The sequence below is a fragment of the Cyclopterus lumpus genome, chromosome 5 (genome assembly GCF_009769545.1).
Source record: "Cyclopterus lumpus isolate fCycLum1 chromosome 5, fCycLum1.pri, whole genome shotgun sequence".
NCBI classification, from domain to species: Eukaryota; Metazoa; Chordata; class Actinopteri; order Perciformes; family Cyclopteridae; genus Cyclopterus; species Cyclopterus lumpus.
In genome coordinates, this window is record NC_046970.1 from 3,176,290 (window position 1) to 3,195,375 (window position 19,086).

At 46.4% G+C, this 19,086-nt stretch overlaps 4 protein-coding genes across 4 annotated transcripts; 1 reads left to right on the forward strand and 3 right to left on the reverse strand.

Moving 5' to 3' along the window:
• The first annotated feature begins 1,148 nt into the window (after window positions 1-1,148).
• Window positions 1,149-5,128, forward strand: gata1a (GATA binding protein 1a). Its single transcript, XM_034533509.1, has 6 exons — window positions 1,149-1,441; window positions 2,840-3,067; window positions 3,158-3,658; window positions 4,023-4,168; window positions 4,276-4,401; window positions 4,517-5,128. Exons 1-6 carry the CDS (start codon window positions 1,222-1,224, stop codon window positions 4,802-4,804), a joined length of 1,509 nt encoding a protein of 502 aa, XP_034389400.1. The 5' UTR covers window positions 1,149-1,221; the 3' UTR covers window positions 4,805-5,128.
• A 3,075-nt stretch (window positions 5,129-8,203) lies between these two features.
• On the reverse strand, window positions 8,204-10,819 carry LOC117730382 (bcl-2-like protein 1). The gene is made up of 3 exons (XM_034532065.1): window positions 10,651-10,819; window positions 9,440-10,113; window positions 8,204-8,871 (listed from the first exon to the last, which is right to left on the reverse strand). The coding sequence occupies exons 2-3, from the start codon at window positions 9,974-9,976 to the stop codon at window positions 8,731-8,733; spliced, it is 678 nt and encodes a 225-aa protein (XP_034387956.1). The 5' UTR covers window positions 9,977-10,113; window positions 10,651-10,819; the 3' UTR covers window positions 8,204-8,730.
• A 581-nt stretch (window positions 10,820-11,400) lies between these two features.
• Window positions 11,401-15,863, reverse strand: adnpa (activity-dependent neuroprotector homeobox a). Its single transcript, XM_034532063.1, has 4 exons — window positions 15,462-15,863; window positions 14,761-14,873; window positions 14,344-14,436; window positions 11,401-14,244 (listed from the first exon to the last, which is right to left on the reverse strand). Exons 2-4 carry the CDS (start codon window positions 14,866-14,868, stop codon window positions 11,881-11,883), a joined length of 2,565 nt encoding a protein of 854 aa, XP_034387954.1. The 5' UTR covers window positions 14,869-14,873; window positions 15,462-15,863; the 3' UTR covers window positions 11,401-11,880.
• Window positions 15,864-16,208: 345 nt separating this feature from the next.
• si:dkeyp-97e7.9 (DEP domain-containing mTOR-interacting protein) lies at window positions 16,209-18,601 on the reverse strand. Its single transcript, XM_034532064.1, has 9 exons — window positions 18,519-18,601; window positions 18,236-18,414; window positions 17,977-18,100; window positions 17,692-17,870; window positions 17,319-17,510; window positions 17,094-17,222; window positions 16,915-16,985; window positions 16,432-16,536; window positions 16,209-16,344 (listed from the first exon to the last, which is right to left on the reverse strand). Exons 1-9 carry the CDS (start codon window positions 18,599-18,601, stop codon window positions 16,219-16,221), a joined length of 1,188 nt encoding a protein of 395 aa, XP_034387955.1. The 3' UTR covers window positions 16,209-16,218.
• Between the last annotated feature and the right edge of the window lie 485 nt (window positions 18,602-19,086).

The following is a 19,086-nucleotide window of genomic DNA, read 5'->3' on the forward strand; positions in this document are numbered from 1 at the left end:
GCAGCAGCAACAAGCGTACAGACCATAAACCAGGCTGGAACATAAACAGAGGCGAGATGCTTCAAATATCGCTCTAAAGAACTTCGCCACAGCGGCCTCCTTCCAACAATGCAGTTAATACATCCACTTGCTGGATAACCGAGCCCGCACCCACACTTTCAGATTGACTTTATTCATTAATCAGTCAATTACACTTCTTAAAAATGAACTAAATATCATAATTCTGTGCAAATACCGCAAACAATGCCATCCTGATAACCACACGGGTCACAGGGGAGCCTTAGTGGTCATTAGTGGACGACTTCCACACCTCTCAATACCTGTCTGTATTTCCTGATCCCTGATCTGGTCTAAAGTTCTGTGGACTCGCTCTGAACCCGGTTCTTCTGAACCCGGTTCTTCTACGGGTTGGTCTCTGTGAGTGCAGGAGACGTTCATGCCCGGTGACTCATTTACAAACGTGACCTCCATCGATTTGCATCTGACCCGACTCACGCGGTGCATCTCGCACCTCGCTACATCATTCGTTTTAAATGACTCTTTTTTTTTTTTTTTTAAAGGCCTCAATTAATTCCCAACAGTTTTTTCTCTCCCCCCCTGATTTCCCTGAAAACTGTAAAATGAACAAAGAGGGAGGAAAGTCGAGGATCTGCTTTGACTACCAAATGGCCGGCACAGTGACGGGCTTGTGCGGGGCCGGGCCGCGTCCAGACCGCGTCCAGACCGCGTCCAGACCGCGTCCAGACCGCGTCCAGACCGCGTCCAGACCATATCCCCCCTCCAGACCATATCGACCCCCCCCCCCCCCCCCCCATGACCGCAGCTCCTCTCCTCGATTTGCATTACTAAATCGGTCTCATCGGGGGTCCGTATGCACATTTCATGAACAGCTCACTGCTCTTCCGCCTCTATTTTACATTGAAGCGCGCATATCTGGTCACGCATGAAAATCTTAGAAATATGAACCCAGTCACATGTTTCTTTCTATCAGCCACAACTAATTGTTCGATTGTGGCTAATAGTGTGTGCATCATCAGACACAAGGCTGTTATCAGTCCGCTGCCGGCCCACAAAGGAAGAGCAGGGGGAACGAAGATTTAAAGAGGGCACCTTTAACCTCCGCATCAAAATGAGACGTCGACGAGACAAACACTTTACTGGTTGGATGAATTGCACAGTTTGAAATGATTTTACTTTTGAGAGTTTTAAATATGTCATATCATGCCCTCATTAGTGGTTTTTCTTCTCTCTGGCCCAAAGAGGAGTGTCTTCCAAACGTTGTCCCCCCCGACCCCTCCCACGGACTGTCTCCTAGCCCTAAACTTTGCTGCTGGGAGGAGAAGTTGTTCTTGTAGCCGGCGGTGGTGTCATAGTGAGACAGACGGTCCACCTGCTCCACACATTAAGACCCCCGAGGCCGACACCGCTCACATCCACTCAGGTAGGTGACCCCCTACGGCTCTCTGTCTCCTCTTGGTTCCGGTTCTTCTGCCGGCACCAGAATATAATCCGGTTGGCTGAGTAGAGAATATGAATATCTGTCTTTGTGAAACTTTCACTGCTGAGCTTTTACCTCAGGCCATGTGTTGCTTGGTGTGACTTGTAGAGGTGTGAAGACTTTGCTTTGGGGGGGGGGGGGGGGCCGAGACAGATTCCAGCTTTTCTTCATACCATTATTGTTATCATCTCGTCGTTTTTTATTTGCGGTTCTTCCTTCAATACATATTGCCATGGGTCTGTGTCATCATGACGACCATCAAGTCGTTTATATCCAATTTAAATCCATTCATCTTCTCAATCACGATGATTTCGTTTTTTTAATGATTAAATCTAAATGGGATTATTTCCGCCTGTTTTCATCACTGGCTGCTCAGTGGCTTCTATAAGTGTGATGGTCCTTCACACTCGGCCGTGTTCTTACACTCTCTCACACTTCTAGTCCGACGGGTTTCTATGAATCAGACGCGTTCAGGGCCGCGTTGTATCAGCGGGTAAATTTAGCATTATAATAACGCCGTCTATCAGATTTTTCTCAGACTTTATCAGACGCCATCAGCCTCTTCTCTTTCCTCTTTCTCTTTCCTCTGAAGATATGGAGCAACAAGGGTTCCTGAGTGCTTTTGCAGCGCTCAAAGAAATCGATTTGACATTGTGCGCTTTCATAATTCTTATTTTATTTTTTCTTCTCAAGTTTCAGCGTTTTTTACAAAGCGGTCTTCTTTTAAAAAAATTAATATTTTTAGTTCGTTGAATGGTCGTCTACTCTATACGACTAAACAGCGTATCATGAGTTATTCACCACCACGGGAAAAATGATCAAATGAGAACATCCCTCACAAATTGAGAAGGCTGGTGTGAAAATGTCACATAATCTTTGCAGCAGTGTGACAGGGGCTGCTGCTAATAATTTCACTGTTGTTAGTGTGTGTGTGTGTGTGTGTGTGTGTGTGTGGTTTAAGTGGAGTGCTGTTTGTTCAGGGCGTCTCCGAGGACATGTCCGTTACATTCTCCTAACTGGCACACGTATTGTAGAAAGGCCACCGGGTAACCGTTTGGTCACTGGCTGCATCGCGACATTTATAGACCCAGATATTTTTAGTTTTTACTTTCAGCCGCAGTCAAATGAGGATCCTAGAAAAGGAAGTTTGAAGAAGCCTGCTGTCGAGAGATCGCGTCCCTGATAACTTCGAGTTGCATTGGTTGATTTGAAGAGCGGAGTGTGGCGATAATAACGCAGGCCGGAATCAAAACAGTGGAATCAGACACAGTTATTGTGGCTTTTGAAAGAAGTCTCAAAGCGCTGTTGGTTTCTCACATGCCCGCTATGGTCGCGCCGCAGGTGCATCTGTCAGCATGGAGGATTTGTCCGAGCAGTCCCACTGGGCTTCTCCGGCTCTGCTCATCTCCGATCCTCTGGCCGGTTTCTCCTCTGAGCCCGGCCTCCTGCCTCCAGGAGAAGAGGGGGAAGTCTTCTTCTCCGGCCAGGACTCAGACTACAGCGGCCTGCCCTCCTTCTTCTCCACTCCGAGCCACAGCCGAGCGCCGCCCGCCTACAGACACAGCTCGGGTGAGTGCTCCCCGGCCGGCGGTCGACCCTTCCGATCTTCTCCAGCCTCCAAAACATGATCTGACTTTAATCTGTTCTGTCTTTCCAAAGTTCGACCGGCGTTCACCTCACCCGGCCTCCTCAGCAACCTCCAGCTGCTGGACGGGCCGGGGGCCCTGAGCTCGGCCTACGGCCACCCGGCCTCCGCCTGGAGCAGCAGCCCCCTCGCCAAGACCCCGCTGCACTCGCACACCCCGACCTCCCTCTACACCCCCTGTGTCACCCCCTCCTTCAGCCCCTCCAGAGACGGATACCTGTCTCCGAGCAGAGAGGGCAGGGAGAGCCCCCGGCTCCAGGAGGCCCTGAAGGCCGAGCGCCTCAGCCCGCTGGGGGGGTCGGGGGCCGGCAGCAGTTTCCTGAATCTGACCCCTGCTACTGGGAGTGTGTACGCTCCGTCGTCACACTGCCACCCGCACCTGCTGAGCCCCTACAGCTCGTACATGACAGGCCAACAAGACTACAACTCCGCTGCCCTCTACTCCAGCCCCGGAGCATGGATCAGCCCTTCATTCTCCCCTAAGCTCCGCAGTAAGATGAGGATATCCACTCCAGGTGAGAAGATTGGCTGTTTCCTCTGATTTCAGACCGGTTTATGATCCACGAATACAGACATTTAAGATTGAAACTTCATTCTAAAGCTGAGATATGGCACTAGGTTGTCCAGATGGTCAAATGTTAAGCCCAAACGTTGAACATGGGCAAGAAGTCCCTAAAGTGAGAAATGGACATTTGAACATCTGCAATGCCATGGCAACCGAGCAAATCCCTCTTTACTGCATCAGTCAACGAAGGATCTTTGGATAAGATGACGGAATCCGTTTCAAATTATTGCCTCGTTCATTTCAAGGAAGGTCTGTCTCTTAAATGCACATAAATATACTAAATAATGCAATATTCACCTTTGGATTTTGAACAGAGGCCAGAGAGTGTGTGAACTGTGGCGCCACGGCCACGCCTCTGTGGCGTCGGGACGGTACCGGCCACTACTTGTGCAACGCCTGTGGACTGTACCACAAGATGAACGGCCAGAACAGACCGCTAATCCGGCCCAAGAAGAGACTGGTACGACCCCACGGAGACCTTCCTGGACAAAACACAATATGGCGAAACATTCAACGAAATCCTTGCCAAAGCCAGATTTATTTATGTATTTTTTCCCGTGGTTTCAGATTGTCAGCAAGCGGGCCGGCACGCTGTGTGCCAACTGTCACACGAGCACCACGACGCTGTGGAGGCGCAACGCCAACGGAGAGCCCGTGTGCAACGCCTGCGGACTCTACTTCAAACTGCACAACGTGAGTCCGTCGTTTAATACTCGCACGGTTCATATTCCCCCTTTTTTTCTTCTCCCCCACGAAATCTGCTTGTAAAAAAGGAACTCTGGGTTTCCCCACGTTTCTCGTCCCCAAGGTCAACCGGCCCCTCGCCATGAAGAAGGACAGCATTCAGACGCGCAACAGGAAAGTGTCCAACAAGAACAAGAAGAGCAAGAAGGCGGCCGCGTTCGAGGCCTACTCGGATACGACTCAGCCGCCGTCCCTGGGCGACGACTGCGGGCCCTTCTCCCTCGGCCCCGGGTCGCTGCTCACCTACGGCCACGCGCCGCACCTCATCCCGTCGCCATCCCCGCTGCACCCCTCCGCCTCCTTCCAGTACACACACCACCTCAACGCGGGCATGATGCCCACGCTGGTGTGAAAGAGGCACCAGAAAGCGGTGTTTGTTTAGGGATGGAGGGGCCCCGCTCGCACGCCAGTTATTTGTGTGCATTTGTACATATATGCGTTTGTACATTGGACCACTTGAGTATATTTTCACTGTTTTTTACAAGATGTTAAGTAGGCTACGTCAGATAAAGCCACTCCACTGAGGTGAACACACTGATAAGGGAATTGTTTCAGCTGTGAATAAAAACACTCTTCTCTATTATAATCACAATGTGAGTGAAATTGTACTTAGTATATATATATATCACCAGATCGGAAATCTACAGAGGAAATAATAAAAAAAAACGTCTGACAGCTTTTTGTTTTTTGATTGCATATGAATGTCCTGTTCACCGGTTCTGCTCGGCCTCCCGTGTGTGTTATCAGGTACAATGGTGTCATTGTACAGGCAGCGCTCCGCTCGCACGCTGGGTCACCGCCATGCAAATGATCCGTTCTGCAGAAGTGGCAAACATTTAACTAAAGTGCAACACTTACGCCTGAGTTTTATATTTAGACCAGCTGATGAGCAACCGGGCTTCGGGTTCACACACGCACACACACACACGCACACACACACACAGGGTCATGTTTGTAGACCTATTTGTTATTATTACTAGTAGTATTTAAAAAAAAATCTTATTTGAGTCAAAATATACTTAAAATCATCACATGTTAAAGTATTTACTATGGAGCAGAATGGCCCCCACCAGAGTTATATTATAGATCACATTAAAGGTGGATTTAACTCACGTAAAGACATTTAAAAGTTGTACTGTCGGGTTTAATCTGCAACAATGTATCTTCTTCATAGATAATAGGTGTTTTGCATCTTCTGTGAGCTGATAGTAGCTTTTGTTTGAAGAAGAAAGAAGAAGCAAACAGTGTGGAGTAAATAATTAAATATCTATACGGTCAAAATGTAGCAGAGCAGAAGTGTAAGTATCAGTAAACTGGAAGTATTTTGGTCATTTCCACCACTGTTAATAAGTACAATACTCAACATGGACTTTCTCAGAAAACATCTTTCGTGACAGCCCAGTTTCCATGTACTTTTAGTTGTAAAGCCGTGTCTGTTTCTACTGTGATTGTCTGAAAGTTATATAGATAACGGTTTCATATCAACCTCGTCGCAATAACTGATCAGATTGTGACTCTGTGTGCAGGCGACACTCTGAAAGACAACTGAGAAAGAAGACAGACGCGTTCAATATGTTGTAATATTCCACCGAGGCATGTGTGTGTGCCGTGTGTGTGTCTGTGCAGCAGGGCCGGGGTTGTTCTCACAGCACTGGGAGATGACTGATAGGTTATCACTGAGGCCACAGACCCCAAACACCATCCACCTGCCACGGCAACGCTCCCTCCCTGTCAGTTAGCCGGTGAGGCTGTGATGACACCAGAGAGGGTTCAAATAAATCATCTGGTGTCATCCGGAGGCACGAGGAGGACCGCCCCGGGCAGATTCATTTGTAATCTTTCAAAAAATATATATACTGTATGTGTGTATTGTTTTTTTTTAGACAAAATCAATGTGTCGTGCTCGGGTCAAATGAAACGCGACGAAACTGACCACACACACACATCGCTGAGTGTGTTTTCACAGACGATTTGCACACGCTTCACTACAGACTTAAGAAATAAGACTTTCACTTATGCACGACACACACAGACACACACACACACACACACACACACACAGACACACACACACACACACACACACAGACACACACACACACACACACCCACAGACACACACACACAGACACACAGACACACACAGACACACAGACTCCTATCAGTGTTTTGGTGATAAACAAACTTTGAGGCACAATTCAATGACAAGAATTTTGCAGAGTTACTCATCAAAACACCCGAGAAGAACAAAACTATTCAAATAGCTGATATTTTCTTTTTTGTGCGACTTAATTTCATTCGCAGTCAACCACTGCAATTACGAACTCCCCTGAATCCCCCCCCCTCCCATGTGAGGTGACACATGGGAGGGCAAAGGGGTCAGTTTACAACATTGACCCTAAATCACAGAGAAAACCTTCGTAATCCACACCGTTTCCCTCCAAGTGTGATCAGAATTAGTAAAACAATCACAAGACAAGAAAATAAAAGTGCAACCAAAAAAAAAAAAAAGGCATTAAATTCACTGTCTTCTGTTTATCTAGAGCTGTGGCCGCCAGCTCTGCTCTGAGGGAAATGGCAACAAATGACGGGGATAGATTAGCAACCACAGGCTCAAGTTCACTCGCGAGCCATCCGTTGGTGGCCTTCTCTCTCTCTCTCTCTCTCTCTCTCGGCTCCTTCACTGTGTGTCTCTTTTCCCATTCAGCCTGTTTCATCCTGCAGAGCTGCACGGCGTCCTTAGCTTCAGCGGAAGCTGTTGTAACCGAGGAGCAAGAGTTTTGATAACGAGTTGTTTTATCTTTGGCTATGGGAGACTAATATGAAATAGAGATTATAACCATCATTGGTGGTAATCTCTTGATCGTGAGTCATTTCAAACAGCAGCTTTCCTGAAGGAGGAGACAACAGATGCTTTTCTGACAGACAGAAATCAATTTTAAATACAAATACACGTGTTTTATATCTAGAGGCAGAAATCAATTTTAAATACAAATACACGTGTTTTATATTTAGAGGCAGAAATCAATTGGGAGCATTTTAAATACAAAGTGCCACCGCCTGACGTGCGACACGCTGTACACGTGCACCCCCTAGCGGTAAGAAGACAGCGCTGCAGCTCCACTTTCTCTCCCAACTGACAGGAAGTAAAACTCTCCACGCTGCAGTTGAGAGATAACGCACGTGTGTGTGTGTGTGTGTGTGCGTGTGTGTGTGTGTGTGTGTGTGTGCGTGCGTGTAGCTCATATTGTGATGGCATGGAGCTGAATATGAAATGACATACATGTTTATTTAAAGAAACAAAAGACGCTTTTCATGCGTGTTAATATTTTGGGTATTTTTTGTTATATGAACGAGATGTTTTGCTATAATTGATATATAATCAAAGTGTTTGTTGATGTGCATATCAGCGTATTGGTATATGGGCATGGCACATTTTAACATTTAGACGAGACTGCGATTGAAATGTTATAAAGTCGTGGTTTGGAGTCAGTTTGCAGGCATTACTCTTTTCAGCTATGCTGAATATGAATTGTTCCCTTTTTTCAAAATACAATCTTAACATTACATCTCTCAGAGGGATTGCTCTGGAACCAGACGTGTGCGTTAATTGATGTAATAAACAAGACATTGTAACAGGAACATATTACAGAGCTATGGGAGTCCTATGGAGGATATGTTTGTTGGACTTGACAACGTATATAGATACAGCTCAAGAATATATAAAAAAACTCAAATAAAAAGACACAAGGAAAACATAAATAGATTTATTTCTTTAAGCATGCCTAAAAGTCCAGTACAGCCAACCAAAAGGAGCTGAGCAATACACAGTGAAAATGAAGCATAACTTATATTCTGTCTGTCAGTTTTGTAAGTAATCAAAAATTGGTCCTTGGATAACTGTTCCACTGACTCTTAGCTTATCAGGTTCATATTAAGCACTTCCCGTCAGGAGAACAACACCCTTCAACAACTTAAAATATGCTGTGTCACACACACACACACACACACACACACACACACACGCACACAAAAAAAAAAAGAATAGCCAGAGGATAAAGCAGGGTGTGAAGTGTAACGACTCACCAAGCGACATATTTATGGACGCACCCACAAACTGCTTTAGCCAACCCACATTCTGTCAGTGCACAAGCAGACTTGGGGCTCTTTATGTAAACATCAACTATTTAGTTTGACTTTTCTTGGCGTGACATCACACGGTGTGTGTGTGTGTGGGGGGGGGGGGGGGGGGGGGGGGGGGGACGAGACGCAGCGACTTCACCGCTTCTTGCTGATGGCCATGCCGCCGAGCACTCCTTTTAGCAGCGCCGCTCCAACGAGCAGCCACCTCCTCAGCGTCTCCTGAGATATCCTCGCCTCCGCAGCGCTGTCCCGCCCAAAGATCTCGGCAAAGCAGTCCTGGAATGGAAAAAATGGATTCAGACAAGGGAGAGAAGAGAGATGTTTTCGGTTTCTGTCTATTAAATATGAAAGTGGTTACCTACAAAGCGGAAAAGTGTCAGATAATCATTGTGCACACATGCGTGTTTGTCTTTGTGAAGAGATAACTTTAAGGTATGTATGCATACACACTATTTGCATATATTTGTATATGTGTGCATATACAGTTTGCACATGTGTAAATGTATTGTGTGTATATTTTTTAATTCTTTTTTTTTTTTTTTATTGAAATACACGTTTCTTTTATTCGTATTCGGAGGTATTGTGACTATAGATATATAGACAACGAAAAGTGTTGAAATAAAAATGAGAAATCTTGGTTTGCAGTGGAACAAAACAATAAAAAGAAGGACAAAAAAGTGGACTGATTAATATCAACTAGTCGGTGCCTTTTTAAAACTGTGAGAAGGCCTCAGTGGCCTCCAGGCAGCGAGTATCCGATAGGCGAATATCGGTTTGCCATTACAAAGGTCGACGCAGTGCTTTAAGTGAAGCTGCGTGTTGAGCTCATCCCCGGCCGACTCACCCATCCTCCCTGGCTCTGGATCCATGCGCTGATGTGCTCGTCCAGGTACGTGGTCATCCAGTCCGCGATGCGGGAAACCAGCTCGCTCATGTCCTTCTCGACGCAGTCCACACACAGCACGCTGCCGAAGGCGAACAGGCCCACCACGCGGCCCCAGTTGACTCCGTCCTTGAACACCTCGTCCATCACGCTCTTAAAGCTGTGGTAGGCCGTGACGGGGGTGACGTCGAGCTGCGAGGAAAGGTCACTGAACGCTTGCGTGAAGAGCAGCTCAAACTCGTTCGCCGAGTCCCGGAGAGCCGCCTTCACGGCCTCCACGTCACCGGACGGAGGCGATGACGTCCCCGACGGGCCGGCCCCGTCCCCGTCCCCGCCGTTGACCAGCGAGCCGTTACTGGATGCTGGGTCGGCTTCGTCTCCCTCCGTCCTCCCACCGGCGGCATCCTCCTCTGGCCACAGCAGAGAGGTTGGGTAGTTCTTCTGCGACAGCTTGTAGCTTATGAAGAACTCCACCAGCTCTCTGTTGATGTTGGACATTATTTCCACAAAGTGAAACCTCCAATGCACCGCCGGTCTAACGCGACCCCATCTGTCCTCCTGCCATTCCTCTCAGTCTGCCAGCTGCCACATTAGAGCTTCTTCATTCCAGATGTTGCTCCTCCAGCAACATCAGCCTTGAAGCATACAGGAGTGGGGGAAAAAGAAAGCTTACATTAATCCTTGGAGGCAAAAAATATTTGTATGTGTTTTTATTCTTTTTTGTTTGTTGCATAAATAGTTTAAATTAATTGATGCACGTGAAACTCTTAAAACACTTCAGAGAACATCAAGTGTGTCACAATATTGAAATGACCTCCACAGCATGAGCACACTAACACTGTATACGATGTTGATATATTCTACTACTACAGTACAGACACAACTGACAACTAATCCCTGCAACATGAATACTGCAGAAAACATTTTTTTTTTTTTTAAACAGCGCCGCCCGCGAGCTCAAAAGCAGCCGTGCACTAAATGATTATAATGTACATGAAGGCATGAACCTGCCACCCCTTGACAGCTACACGTCACGTAGACTTCCAGGTTTTTAGCTTCGCGTGCTAACTAGCTGTTTATAAACAGTCCACAGGAAAAACGCGTCAATACCGAAAAACGAGCTGCAACCGTGGGCCGTATGTGACGTCACCGCCGCTGACAGTTATACTTACAAGTGCTAAAATGTTGTTCTCCCCCTTTTTCAGAGTGCAGCTTTGGAGTTAGTAAAACCTGTGAGTTGTGAATGCAGACACAATATGGACATTTCTTCTTTTCTTTTTTGCAACTGCAGACCGTGGCCTGGACTGGGGATGCACGCTGGCGGTTGGCCAATACCGCTACTGTACCGGCCTCAAGTCCCGCCTCCTCCGGCCGCTGCACCAATCGCCGCTGCGACAGACCGACAGAACGGAAGTTAGGGGGCACTTGAACGCTCACTAATTGGAAAAGCATGTACGTTTTTCTTCTGGGTAGAGCGCACGACCCCAAATCTGTGTCGTAGTTTCAATTTTATACAAAAAGCTAAGACATTGTATTATTTAGTTAAAAAAAAATCCACTTAACGTAGAGCCCTAGATTGTAAAACATATGCAATGTTTTTACTTGTAAATAAAAGCTTATTTTACATATACATATTTTTTAAGTGTCATTTAATGTAGTGAAGACAAAATGTTGTAACAAATTAACTTTTACAAAAGCATATATTTGCAAAGCTTTTGCTGTAATTTCCTCTCCCTCTAACCACATCCTCTACAGTTATTAAGCTTAGTTTACATTACTATAAAAACAAGTACTTCTTTAAAACCTATTTTGTTGCTCTATTTAACGTGCAATGCTCCACTGTTCAATACAGTGTTAAAAAAAAGAAAAAGAACCTGTTGTATAAATAACCTGGCACAAATGAGCATCGTTACAGATTGGAGTAGGGAAAGAAAAAAAATCAAATGTTTTTATTAATCAAACATATTTACTAAAACATGTACATAAGCGATTAGCATATCCTACACGTTCTAAATGTGAAATGACAATATGATACAGTTCTTTGTCAGGAGGAAAAAGAAAAAAAAAAACCAAAAACACATGGAAGTGGGGAAGGAGGCATTATGATTTCATAAATTTGGTGACAATTAAAAGTGAATAATAGATTGCATGAAGAAACTAACAAAGAGGAAAGGCTAACATATATACAATGTCACTTACATATGCCATATTTATGCACTATACTGTAACTTCTTCTTCCTTTTCTCCAGCACTGGAACTAGGTCAACGTCTAGAACCGAAACGTTTTTGTCACATGCCATTTGCCCAACCACTTGTTGATTTGTAGACATCCTTTTTCCCCCTTTCTCCATCTTGATTTATACACCGTCTCTCAACCAAGACACACCGCTAAGCGGGGGTCACTAACAGGAAGTCGTCAAAGCATTTACGTTCCCATCTTGCAAAGCGTTCTCGTTCTCTGTGGAGGACTCGGCCGTGATCAAAGGTTCCGTCTCTTCATTCAGGTTTGCTGCCTCCTCAGATGTTACATTCTCGTCTTGGTTTGTGTCAACGCTTCCGTTCTCAGCAGGTCGGTTCTCAGTAGGTCCGTTCTCAGTAGGTCCGTTCTCTGTTTCTGGCTCACTGTCTGAGTCAATGGAAATCGTCTCTGCGCATGTATTGAGTTTCAAGGTGCAGTTTAGGGTCTCACCCTGCTTGTTTTGGCCTGTGCTTGGAGTGCCAGACTTGAGGCCTCCAGATCTCCCTGTCGAGGTGGCATCAAGCGTGCTCTCCACAAAGAGCAAGTCGTGCTTCACTTTGTTCAGAGCGTACATGTCGAAGCCGAGCAGCACCGACAGCTTCTTGGTCTGACATTGTCTCTCACACATCCTTCGCTTGTTTGCAAAGTGACTAGCGATGTCAGATTTCCAGAGCCACAGACTCGCAGAGAGCTTCTCCTCTTCTTGAGAAGAGAGGTACGGTCGCCGGTTGAAGTAGGAAGTCAGGAACTCTTTCCTGGCCTCGTACGTCTTGTGCTCATAGCTTCTGGGATCCAGAGCGAGGCCATCAGACGGATTCCCAACAGTTGTGGAGGAAACCTTTGACTCCTTGCTCAGTTTCATCTTCTTGGGGTTGGACATGGCCTGCGTGGGTGGCTGCCTTTTGAGAAAGCCGGCCCCCGACGAGTTGAGAGTCAAGGCAGACTTGAAGCCTTGGCCTGCCTGGTTCCTACCTACCGCCCTGCACTGCACAAGATGCAGCGTGATTGTGGAGGCAACCATGTTACTAGTGTACACTCCCAGGCAATGAATGCACTTGTAGGTCATCTTTTTTTCAACGGGGTGCATTGTTTGGAGCACTTGGTGTCTCTCCCTCAGATGCATGGCCAAAGAGTCTGAGATGGGACCTTTGATGATGGTGAAACACAGCGGACACAGAGTCTTCCCAACTTCACTCTTGTACGGCAGTACGGAGAAACTTCTCGGAAATTGGTCACTTTTCTTTTCAATGATTCTGGGATTGGTGAATTTACCCTGAGGTGGACCACTATTCTGAGCGAGGGCAGACTGATCTTTACCATTGATGGATTCTTTCATGTTAAAAGTGAGCACAACGAGCTGTACGTTACTGGCCTTATCTTGTTTGAGGGTGAGATCAAAGGTCAGGGGCGATGCACCAGGGGGTCCAACAAAGTCATCAGGATGAGACTGAGCAACATGCTCGATGATCTTCTCAACATTGTGGAAAGCAGAGTGGCACTGTGGACAGGTGAGCCCGTGGATTAGCATGTGGTTCAGCAGGGTGTCGCTGGGCAGATAGCGGTTGCAAAGCAAACACTTGCTGGTGAAGTTGTGTATTTTCATTATGTACTTGGCCAGTGCCCAAATTCTCTTCGCCTTGTGTGCACTCTCGAAATGAGCGTTGTAAAGGTTTTCAGGAAAAAGCTCATTGCAAACTGTACAAATCTTCCACTTCTGGGTCTGTGCCGTGTTTACACCGGCAGCGTTACTGTCAGCCGCTGAGCTGTTGCTAGAAACTGTGGCGCGTATCTGACTGGCTGTGATGGAGGACTGCTTCTTAGCAGGAGGGGCCACTGGCTTTAAATAGCCAATAACATTTTGTGCCGTTTGATCAGTTCTAACTTTTTGGCCCCTTAGGACCAGCGGGGCCTTCTGAGAAGCAACTGGCAAGGGTTGAGGCCTGGAGACAATAATGTTGGCGTGACCAATCATGGTGGTTACTTGAGCACCAATGCGCTCGTGGTACTCTACAACATGCTGTACTAGAGCCTCGTAGCTGCGAGTGGAAAACTGGCAGCGCTTACAGAGGATGTTGTTGCCATTCACAGGATTAGCCCCATTTTTGACGGATGATTCAGGAACCATAGCAAAATATGGCGAGACAATGTGCCGAAAGTGTTCTCTGTAGATGTGCCTTCTCACCACATTGTAGAGGCTGTCCCGGAAGGAGCATTTTTTGCAAAAGTACATTGCTTTCTCCATACTATCTCCCGGCTTGACCCGGTCAAGAAACAGTTTGTCCTTCTTTGCCAGTGCAGCTCCCTGTGGGTTTCCATACTTCTGCCGCGCTGAGCTGGGTATGTGGAATATTTTAACATGAGTCTCCAAAATTCTCTTGCTAGCCGTAAACGTGCAGTATGGACAGTTGAGCAGAATTTTACTCTCAAAGATTTTCCTGTGTACATTGCGGAAGTGATTCTTGTAGCCTGAGTAGTATTTGGAAGAAAAGGGGCACTCTGTGCAGCAAAATGGCTTTGATCTGTATTCCTAAAAAGACATTTGGGAGAGAAAAAAAGGCATCAAGATAAATACGGTGATTTGTGTGTAAGCATTTGAAAAGCCCTTGGACACAACAGTAAGATTCACCTGTGTTTTGGAGAAGGATGGATCCCATGTACAGATATCAAGGCAAAGACTAGCCTTTACAAATTGCTCATCAGGACAAAACTCTTTGAACTCCTGCGGAAGGATTTGAAAAGATAAAAAGCCATATGTTATAATAAACAATACGTAGTTTCCATACAATCGGGCATGGTCGACGGCCTACGATACTTACGTAACATTGGCCACGCTGACTTTGAATACATTCTGCTGACTCAGCTTAAAATTTCAGTTGGCCTTAATTGCCTTCACACGAGATACATATATTTTCTAAAAAAGACCGACAAGAGATTTAAAATACACAGCAACATCTATCTTTTGAAAACATTGCATGTCCAAATCACCTGTGAGCCATGTTTCTATTTATTCTTTCATTTAGAGCTTCTACTAAAATAAACTCACCTCAGCTGCCTCCTTGCAGTACTCCAGTCCAATGTCTTCAAGTGCTCTTTTCACTTGTTTCCTCGCTCTCCTAATTCGTGTCAGGTTGTTCACTGGAAGCTGATACATCTCTCCTGGCAAACAGAAAATAAATTGCTCATTAGTTTGGAGTAAATTTTAAAGTCACATCACAGGCAGCAGATTATCAACAAGTCCGTTTTTTTTAACAATAATTACCAACTTTAAAAAGAGACCAACTTCACACACAGGGCGACACGCCCTTTCAACGCGCGTGTCCGCTGAATAAATCACTGTCAACGGAGCCACTTATGGCTGCGTTACTTTCTCCGTGTTCATTACTTCAGTTTCTCCAGCGGCCCAGCACCGTTTCAGTGAGCGTGCTTTCAAGTTAGCGTTTAGCTTCAATTACTGCCGGGTCGACCCGCACACTGAAACGGAGCAGGTCCGAGCGCTCCCCGGCTCCAGCCTGCCCGTCACCTGGATGCATGTTCCAGCTAGACGACGGTCACTGGAGTTCAACAGCACATGTTGTTAGCTTTTGTATGCTATTAGCCATGTTAGCTGCGCTGGGCGCTAATGTACGCTTCAATCCCACAACATCACTTAGCTTAGCTAGCGCCAAAGTTGGCGCCGCATAGCCGGTTACGGTTATTTATTTCTTCCATTTTCACCGACGAAATCCGTGGATGCGTTTTGCTCACCTCGAGATACGTCCGGGGACTAGCTTCGCACGGGTTTCCTCGCTACATAAATTTGCGAACAAAAGACACTGCCCGGCTGGTCGGGTACGAACAGACTGCGATGGTGGTCGCTCTCCTCGGAGCCGGTGCGGATGCTCGGCTCCACGGCGAGCTAACGATGCTAGCTAGTTAGCTCTGACATCTGCTTTGCTGTCGCTACTGGCTGGCTAGCTGGAGGAGTGAAAGGCGGTGCAGAGGGATGCGGGGCTTAGGAAGACTCCCAGACTGACGACCGCCAGGACTACCACACGTACTCTGAGTAATTATTGTACTTGCACTGGTGGTCAATTCGGGCTGCTAGCTACCGTTACCTATTTCAAGTGAGCCAACTCTCAATCCAAAATGGCGACGACAAAAAGACGGAAGTCGTAACAGGGGAGCTGGGCAGGGGTTGGATTATGGGCTGGACGGCCCAAAGTTAGTGTTCATTGTGGTTGAATTATTACTGTTTCATTTACAGTTATATAAATAAATAAAATCACATGTAGCGTTATCACTCAGGAAGTGAGGTATCCATGTTCATTTATTGATTTGTGAAATACTTGTTTTTCTCCCTCAGAAATGACCACATGACCTCTGCCCATGCTAGGCTTTATTCAGTATGGCTTATAATTGATAAACTAATTAAAAAAACCATTCCATCATGTTGGATTTCATTTTCAGCCAATGCATTTGTGTCCAATACAAGAGCTAGAATGGAGGAAAAAAACTGTAGTTGTCATTCCAGCGGTTCCAGGACTTCCAGAACAACAGTGCGAGGCCCTGTCATCACCAGCCTGGTGACCGTCCTGTAGTCCAGGTAGAGGACACACTGGCCATTCACCTGGCACACAAACTGCTGGACCTGAAGAAGACAATGTGATTGTTGTCACAGAGTAAAATATGACACTTTTCCATTTTCAGCGCCATGTGTGAAACGTATATATCTGACCTTCACTCCTGCAGCTGCTGAAGGGCTTCCGGGGTCAACGGCCTGCACATAACAGGGAGCCATGCCTCTGACAACAAAGCCCCAGCCCATGGCATCTCCTATCACCTGTGATGACCCGAGAGTGAGATCCATTACACAATCTGTAGAAATTAAATGGAATCGTTTCTTACTAGTGAGATGCATTAGTCCACATGGAATAAGTATGTGTTTAGTCTTTGTTTCGAATGTAAACTATGAAGGAGCTATGAAGTATGTATCTTAGTTGACACATAAGAATGGTTTTGTGTTGACATCACAAAACATGGAGGCAAAAGCTCTCCCCCGAGTTTCCACTTTAAAGGAAGGTTTTTGTTTTGTCCCTTACTGGCATCATCATTATCCAGTGTTCATCTTTGGAGGACTATTGTTTAAGTTATGCTGAATACATTTTAAAATCCTATACATTTTTTCCCTATCCATGATTAGATCTTTAAAGTAACTCACCGTCAACACCCGCTTGATTAAAGGTGCCCCAGGTGCGAATAATTCTTCACACGTAAAATTTCTTCTCAGCACTGTAGTGTTAAAGCAGTTCAGACATTGGGACCTCAATATACCCAATAATGTTGTCTTTAAAGACATTTTAAAAACATTTCTCACGTGAATATTACTTTCACACTCGCCTGATTTAGGATTGCATCTCACTGAAGACAGCTGGACCAGAGGTGGACATCCAGAAGACTGAAGCTGAGGGGAGTTCAAGCTGCCTCTACGCCCACTGGTAACCTGCTTCAGATCTTTACTTAACCTCACTGCAGTTACATTAGCAGTAACGTTATAATGTGATATAATGTTGACATTCACAACAAATTGTATAAAGTGCCCAAAGGGCCAGAAAGTTATTTTACCGGACTGGAAAGCACTGTTGTCTTCCTGGGGCGGGCTATCAGCATTGCTGTCCTCTGGTGTGGACGCTGCCACATCTTCGTTGTTGCCTTGTTCGCTTTCGCTCAACAGTGCAGATAGGCGCCGTCTGCGGCGGAAATTGATGCAGAACTGATAGAGCAGTCCACTGTCAAAGAAATCGTGCTTCTTTGCGACTAGTGGTGGGAGTGGGGGGGCGGGGAGAGAGGGAGCACAAAACATCACGTTTTACAATTAATGGGATGAGTTGATGAGTGCATTTGCTTTAGATGGCAAAAGTCCCAACTGGCCACCCGCTTGCAGCCTGCCCATTCCTGGTGCCAGACATCAAAGGGGCCAATGAGGGGCGACCCTCACCGTGCTGAATGATGCCATGCTCCTGCAATGCGCGGCACAGCTCCAGTCCCCGGCACCGGCTCTCCGCCTCCCCGTTGTGAAGGAGCCAGTCGATCAGCTGGCAGCCGGAAAAGGAGCGCTGGTATGCAACGCCGCGCTCCTCTCTTAGCTGCAGAATGGACTTCTTGTCCCCTATGAGACTGAAGAAAACGGGATGTGTCATGTGTATGCAAATTACTTTGAAAAAGTGCTGGTTGACGGTACAGTTCAAGAGCATACCAGCACAAAGTATACAGCAGCTCTTACTGTTCATAGAGCCGTTGTCCTCGCATGAAGATTTTCACCTCTCTATTGAAGGGAAACGTGCCATCATCCTTGCGGAAACGGTACAGGAGTTTGGCATCCTTCAACACTGGCCTCTTATCACAGACTGAGAAAAGGCAACGTAACAGTTTCTCATAAGTTTTGAAATTAGCGTGTCAACATTTTCCCTTTTTTGCCTTCCAATATCCCCCCCCCCCCCCCCCCCCTCCCGCTGACACTTGTGTGGTGGCGTCCTCCTTACCATGGTGAAGGATGTCATGATCCATGAGGTGCTGCATGAGGCAGACGGCTGTTGCTCGATCCGGAGCTTCCTTGTGGCCCACTAGCCAGTCGATGAGTTCCTCTGCCACAAAGCAGTTCGGGTACGTGCGCAGGTGGTAGCGTCGGTCCTTGATCAGTTTTCCGTCGTGGAGTCTCAACCTTGAAATTAAGTTAAAATCAGGCACCGTAAACCTCGAATCGCCTTCAAGCCTGACCATAGATGAGTCATATACACCTTCGCCCCCCCTCCCCTCTCTTCATACCTGAGTTGTTCTCCAGCAATCATGACTTCTCCTTTATTTTGTCTGGCTATGGCTTTTCTCCGAATGCTACTTGTTCGCTCCATGTTTGTTACATGTGGACTGGACGGCTACGTGAAGCCGACTCTCAGTTATGGCCCTTTTTGTATTTACAAAATAGCCATTGAAACACACAGAACCCCGTTTGCCATGTGGGAACGGTGTTGTGTATACAGAAAGAAGCAGAGACCGGACAGACTGCGTCCGCCAAAAGAATACTGTCCAGTGTTGACGTTTGTGTTTTTTCTCTTCATCCTTATGACACAGAGGTCACATTTCCTTTTATTTATTGCATTTTGAGAGATACAAGTGACTGACTGTTATCCACATGATAGCCCTTTGCTAATTGTTTTCATGGTGCTAATTGGCCAGCTACGGTCAGTTAATGGATGCTGTGTGATAGTCTCTAGGTTATCTATGGATGTTACAACTTCCTAGAAGACACGTCGTTATGGGTCCGCAGTGGATGAAATTTAATGAGGTCAACATTTTAAAAATGTGTGCCAGTGACGGTGCTAGTCCTCTTATTATA

Bases quoted from the DNA above. Each gene is read 5' to 3' on its own strand.
- gata1a (XM_034533509.1), top strand. From the start codon at position 1,222: ATGCCCTCATTAGTGGTTTTTCTTCTCTCTGGCCCAAAGAGGAGTGTC. The intron at 3,659-4,022 runs GTGAGAAGATTG...GATTTTGAACAG, and splicing joins GATGAGGATATCCACTCCAG to AGGCCAGAGAGTGTGTGAAC. The intron at 4,169-4,275 runs GTACGACCCCAC...CCGTGGTTTCAG, and splicing joins TCCGGCCCAAGAAGAGACTG to ATTGTCAGCAAGCGGGCCGG.
- LOC117730382 (XM_034532065.1), bottom strand. From the start codon at position 9,976: ATGTCCAACATCAACAGAGAGCTGGTGGAGTTCTTCATAAGCTACAAG. The intron at 8,872-9,439 runs GTGAGTCGGCCG...TTTCCATTCCAG, and splicing joins TCCAGAGCCAGGGAGGATGG to GACTGCTTTGCCGAGATCTT.
- adnpa (XM_034532063.1), bottom strand. From the start codon at position 14,868: ATGTATCAGCTTCCAGTGAACAACCTGACACGAATTAGGAGAGCGAGG. The intron at 14,437-14,760 runs GTGAGTTTATTT...ATCCTTCCGCAG, and splicing joins ACTGCAAGGAGGCAGCTGAG to GAGTTCAAAGAGTTTTGTCC. The intron at 14,245-14,343 runs GTGAATCTTACT...ATGTCTTTTTAG, and splicing joins CATCCTTCTCCAAAACACAG to GAATACAGATCAAAGCCATT.
- si:dkeyp-97e7.9 (XM_034532064.1), bottom strand. From the start codon at position 18,601: ATGGAGCGAACAAGTAGCATTCGGAGAAAAGCCATAGCCAGACAAAAT. The intron at 18,101-18,235 runs GTAAGGAGGACG...GCCTTTTCTCAG, and splicing joins TCATGACATCCTTCACCATG to TCTGTGATAAGAGGCCAGTG. The intron at 16,345-16,431 runs GTCAGATATATA...TGTCTTCTTCAG, and splicing joins CAGCAGCTGCAGGAGTGAAG to GTCCAGCAGTTTGTGTGCCA.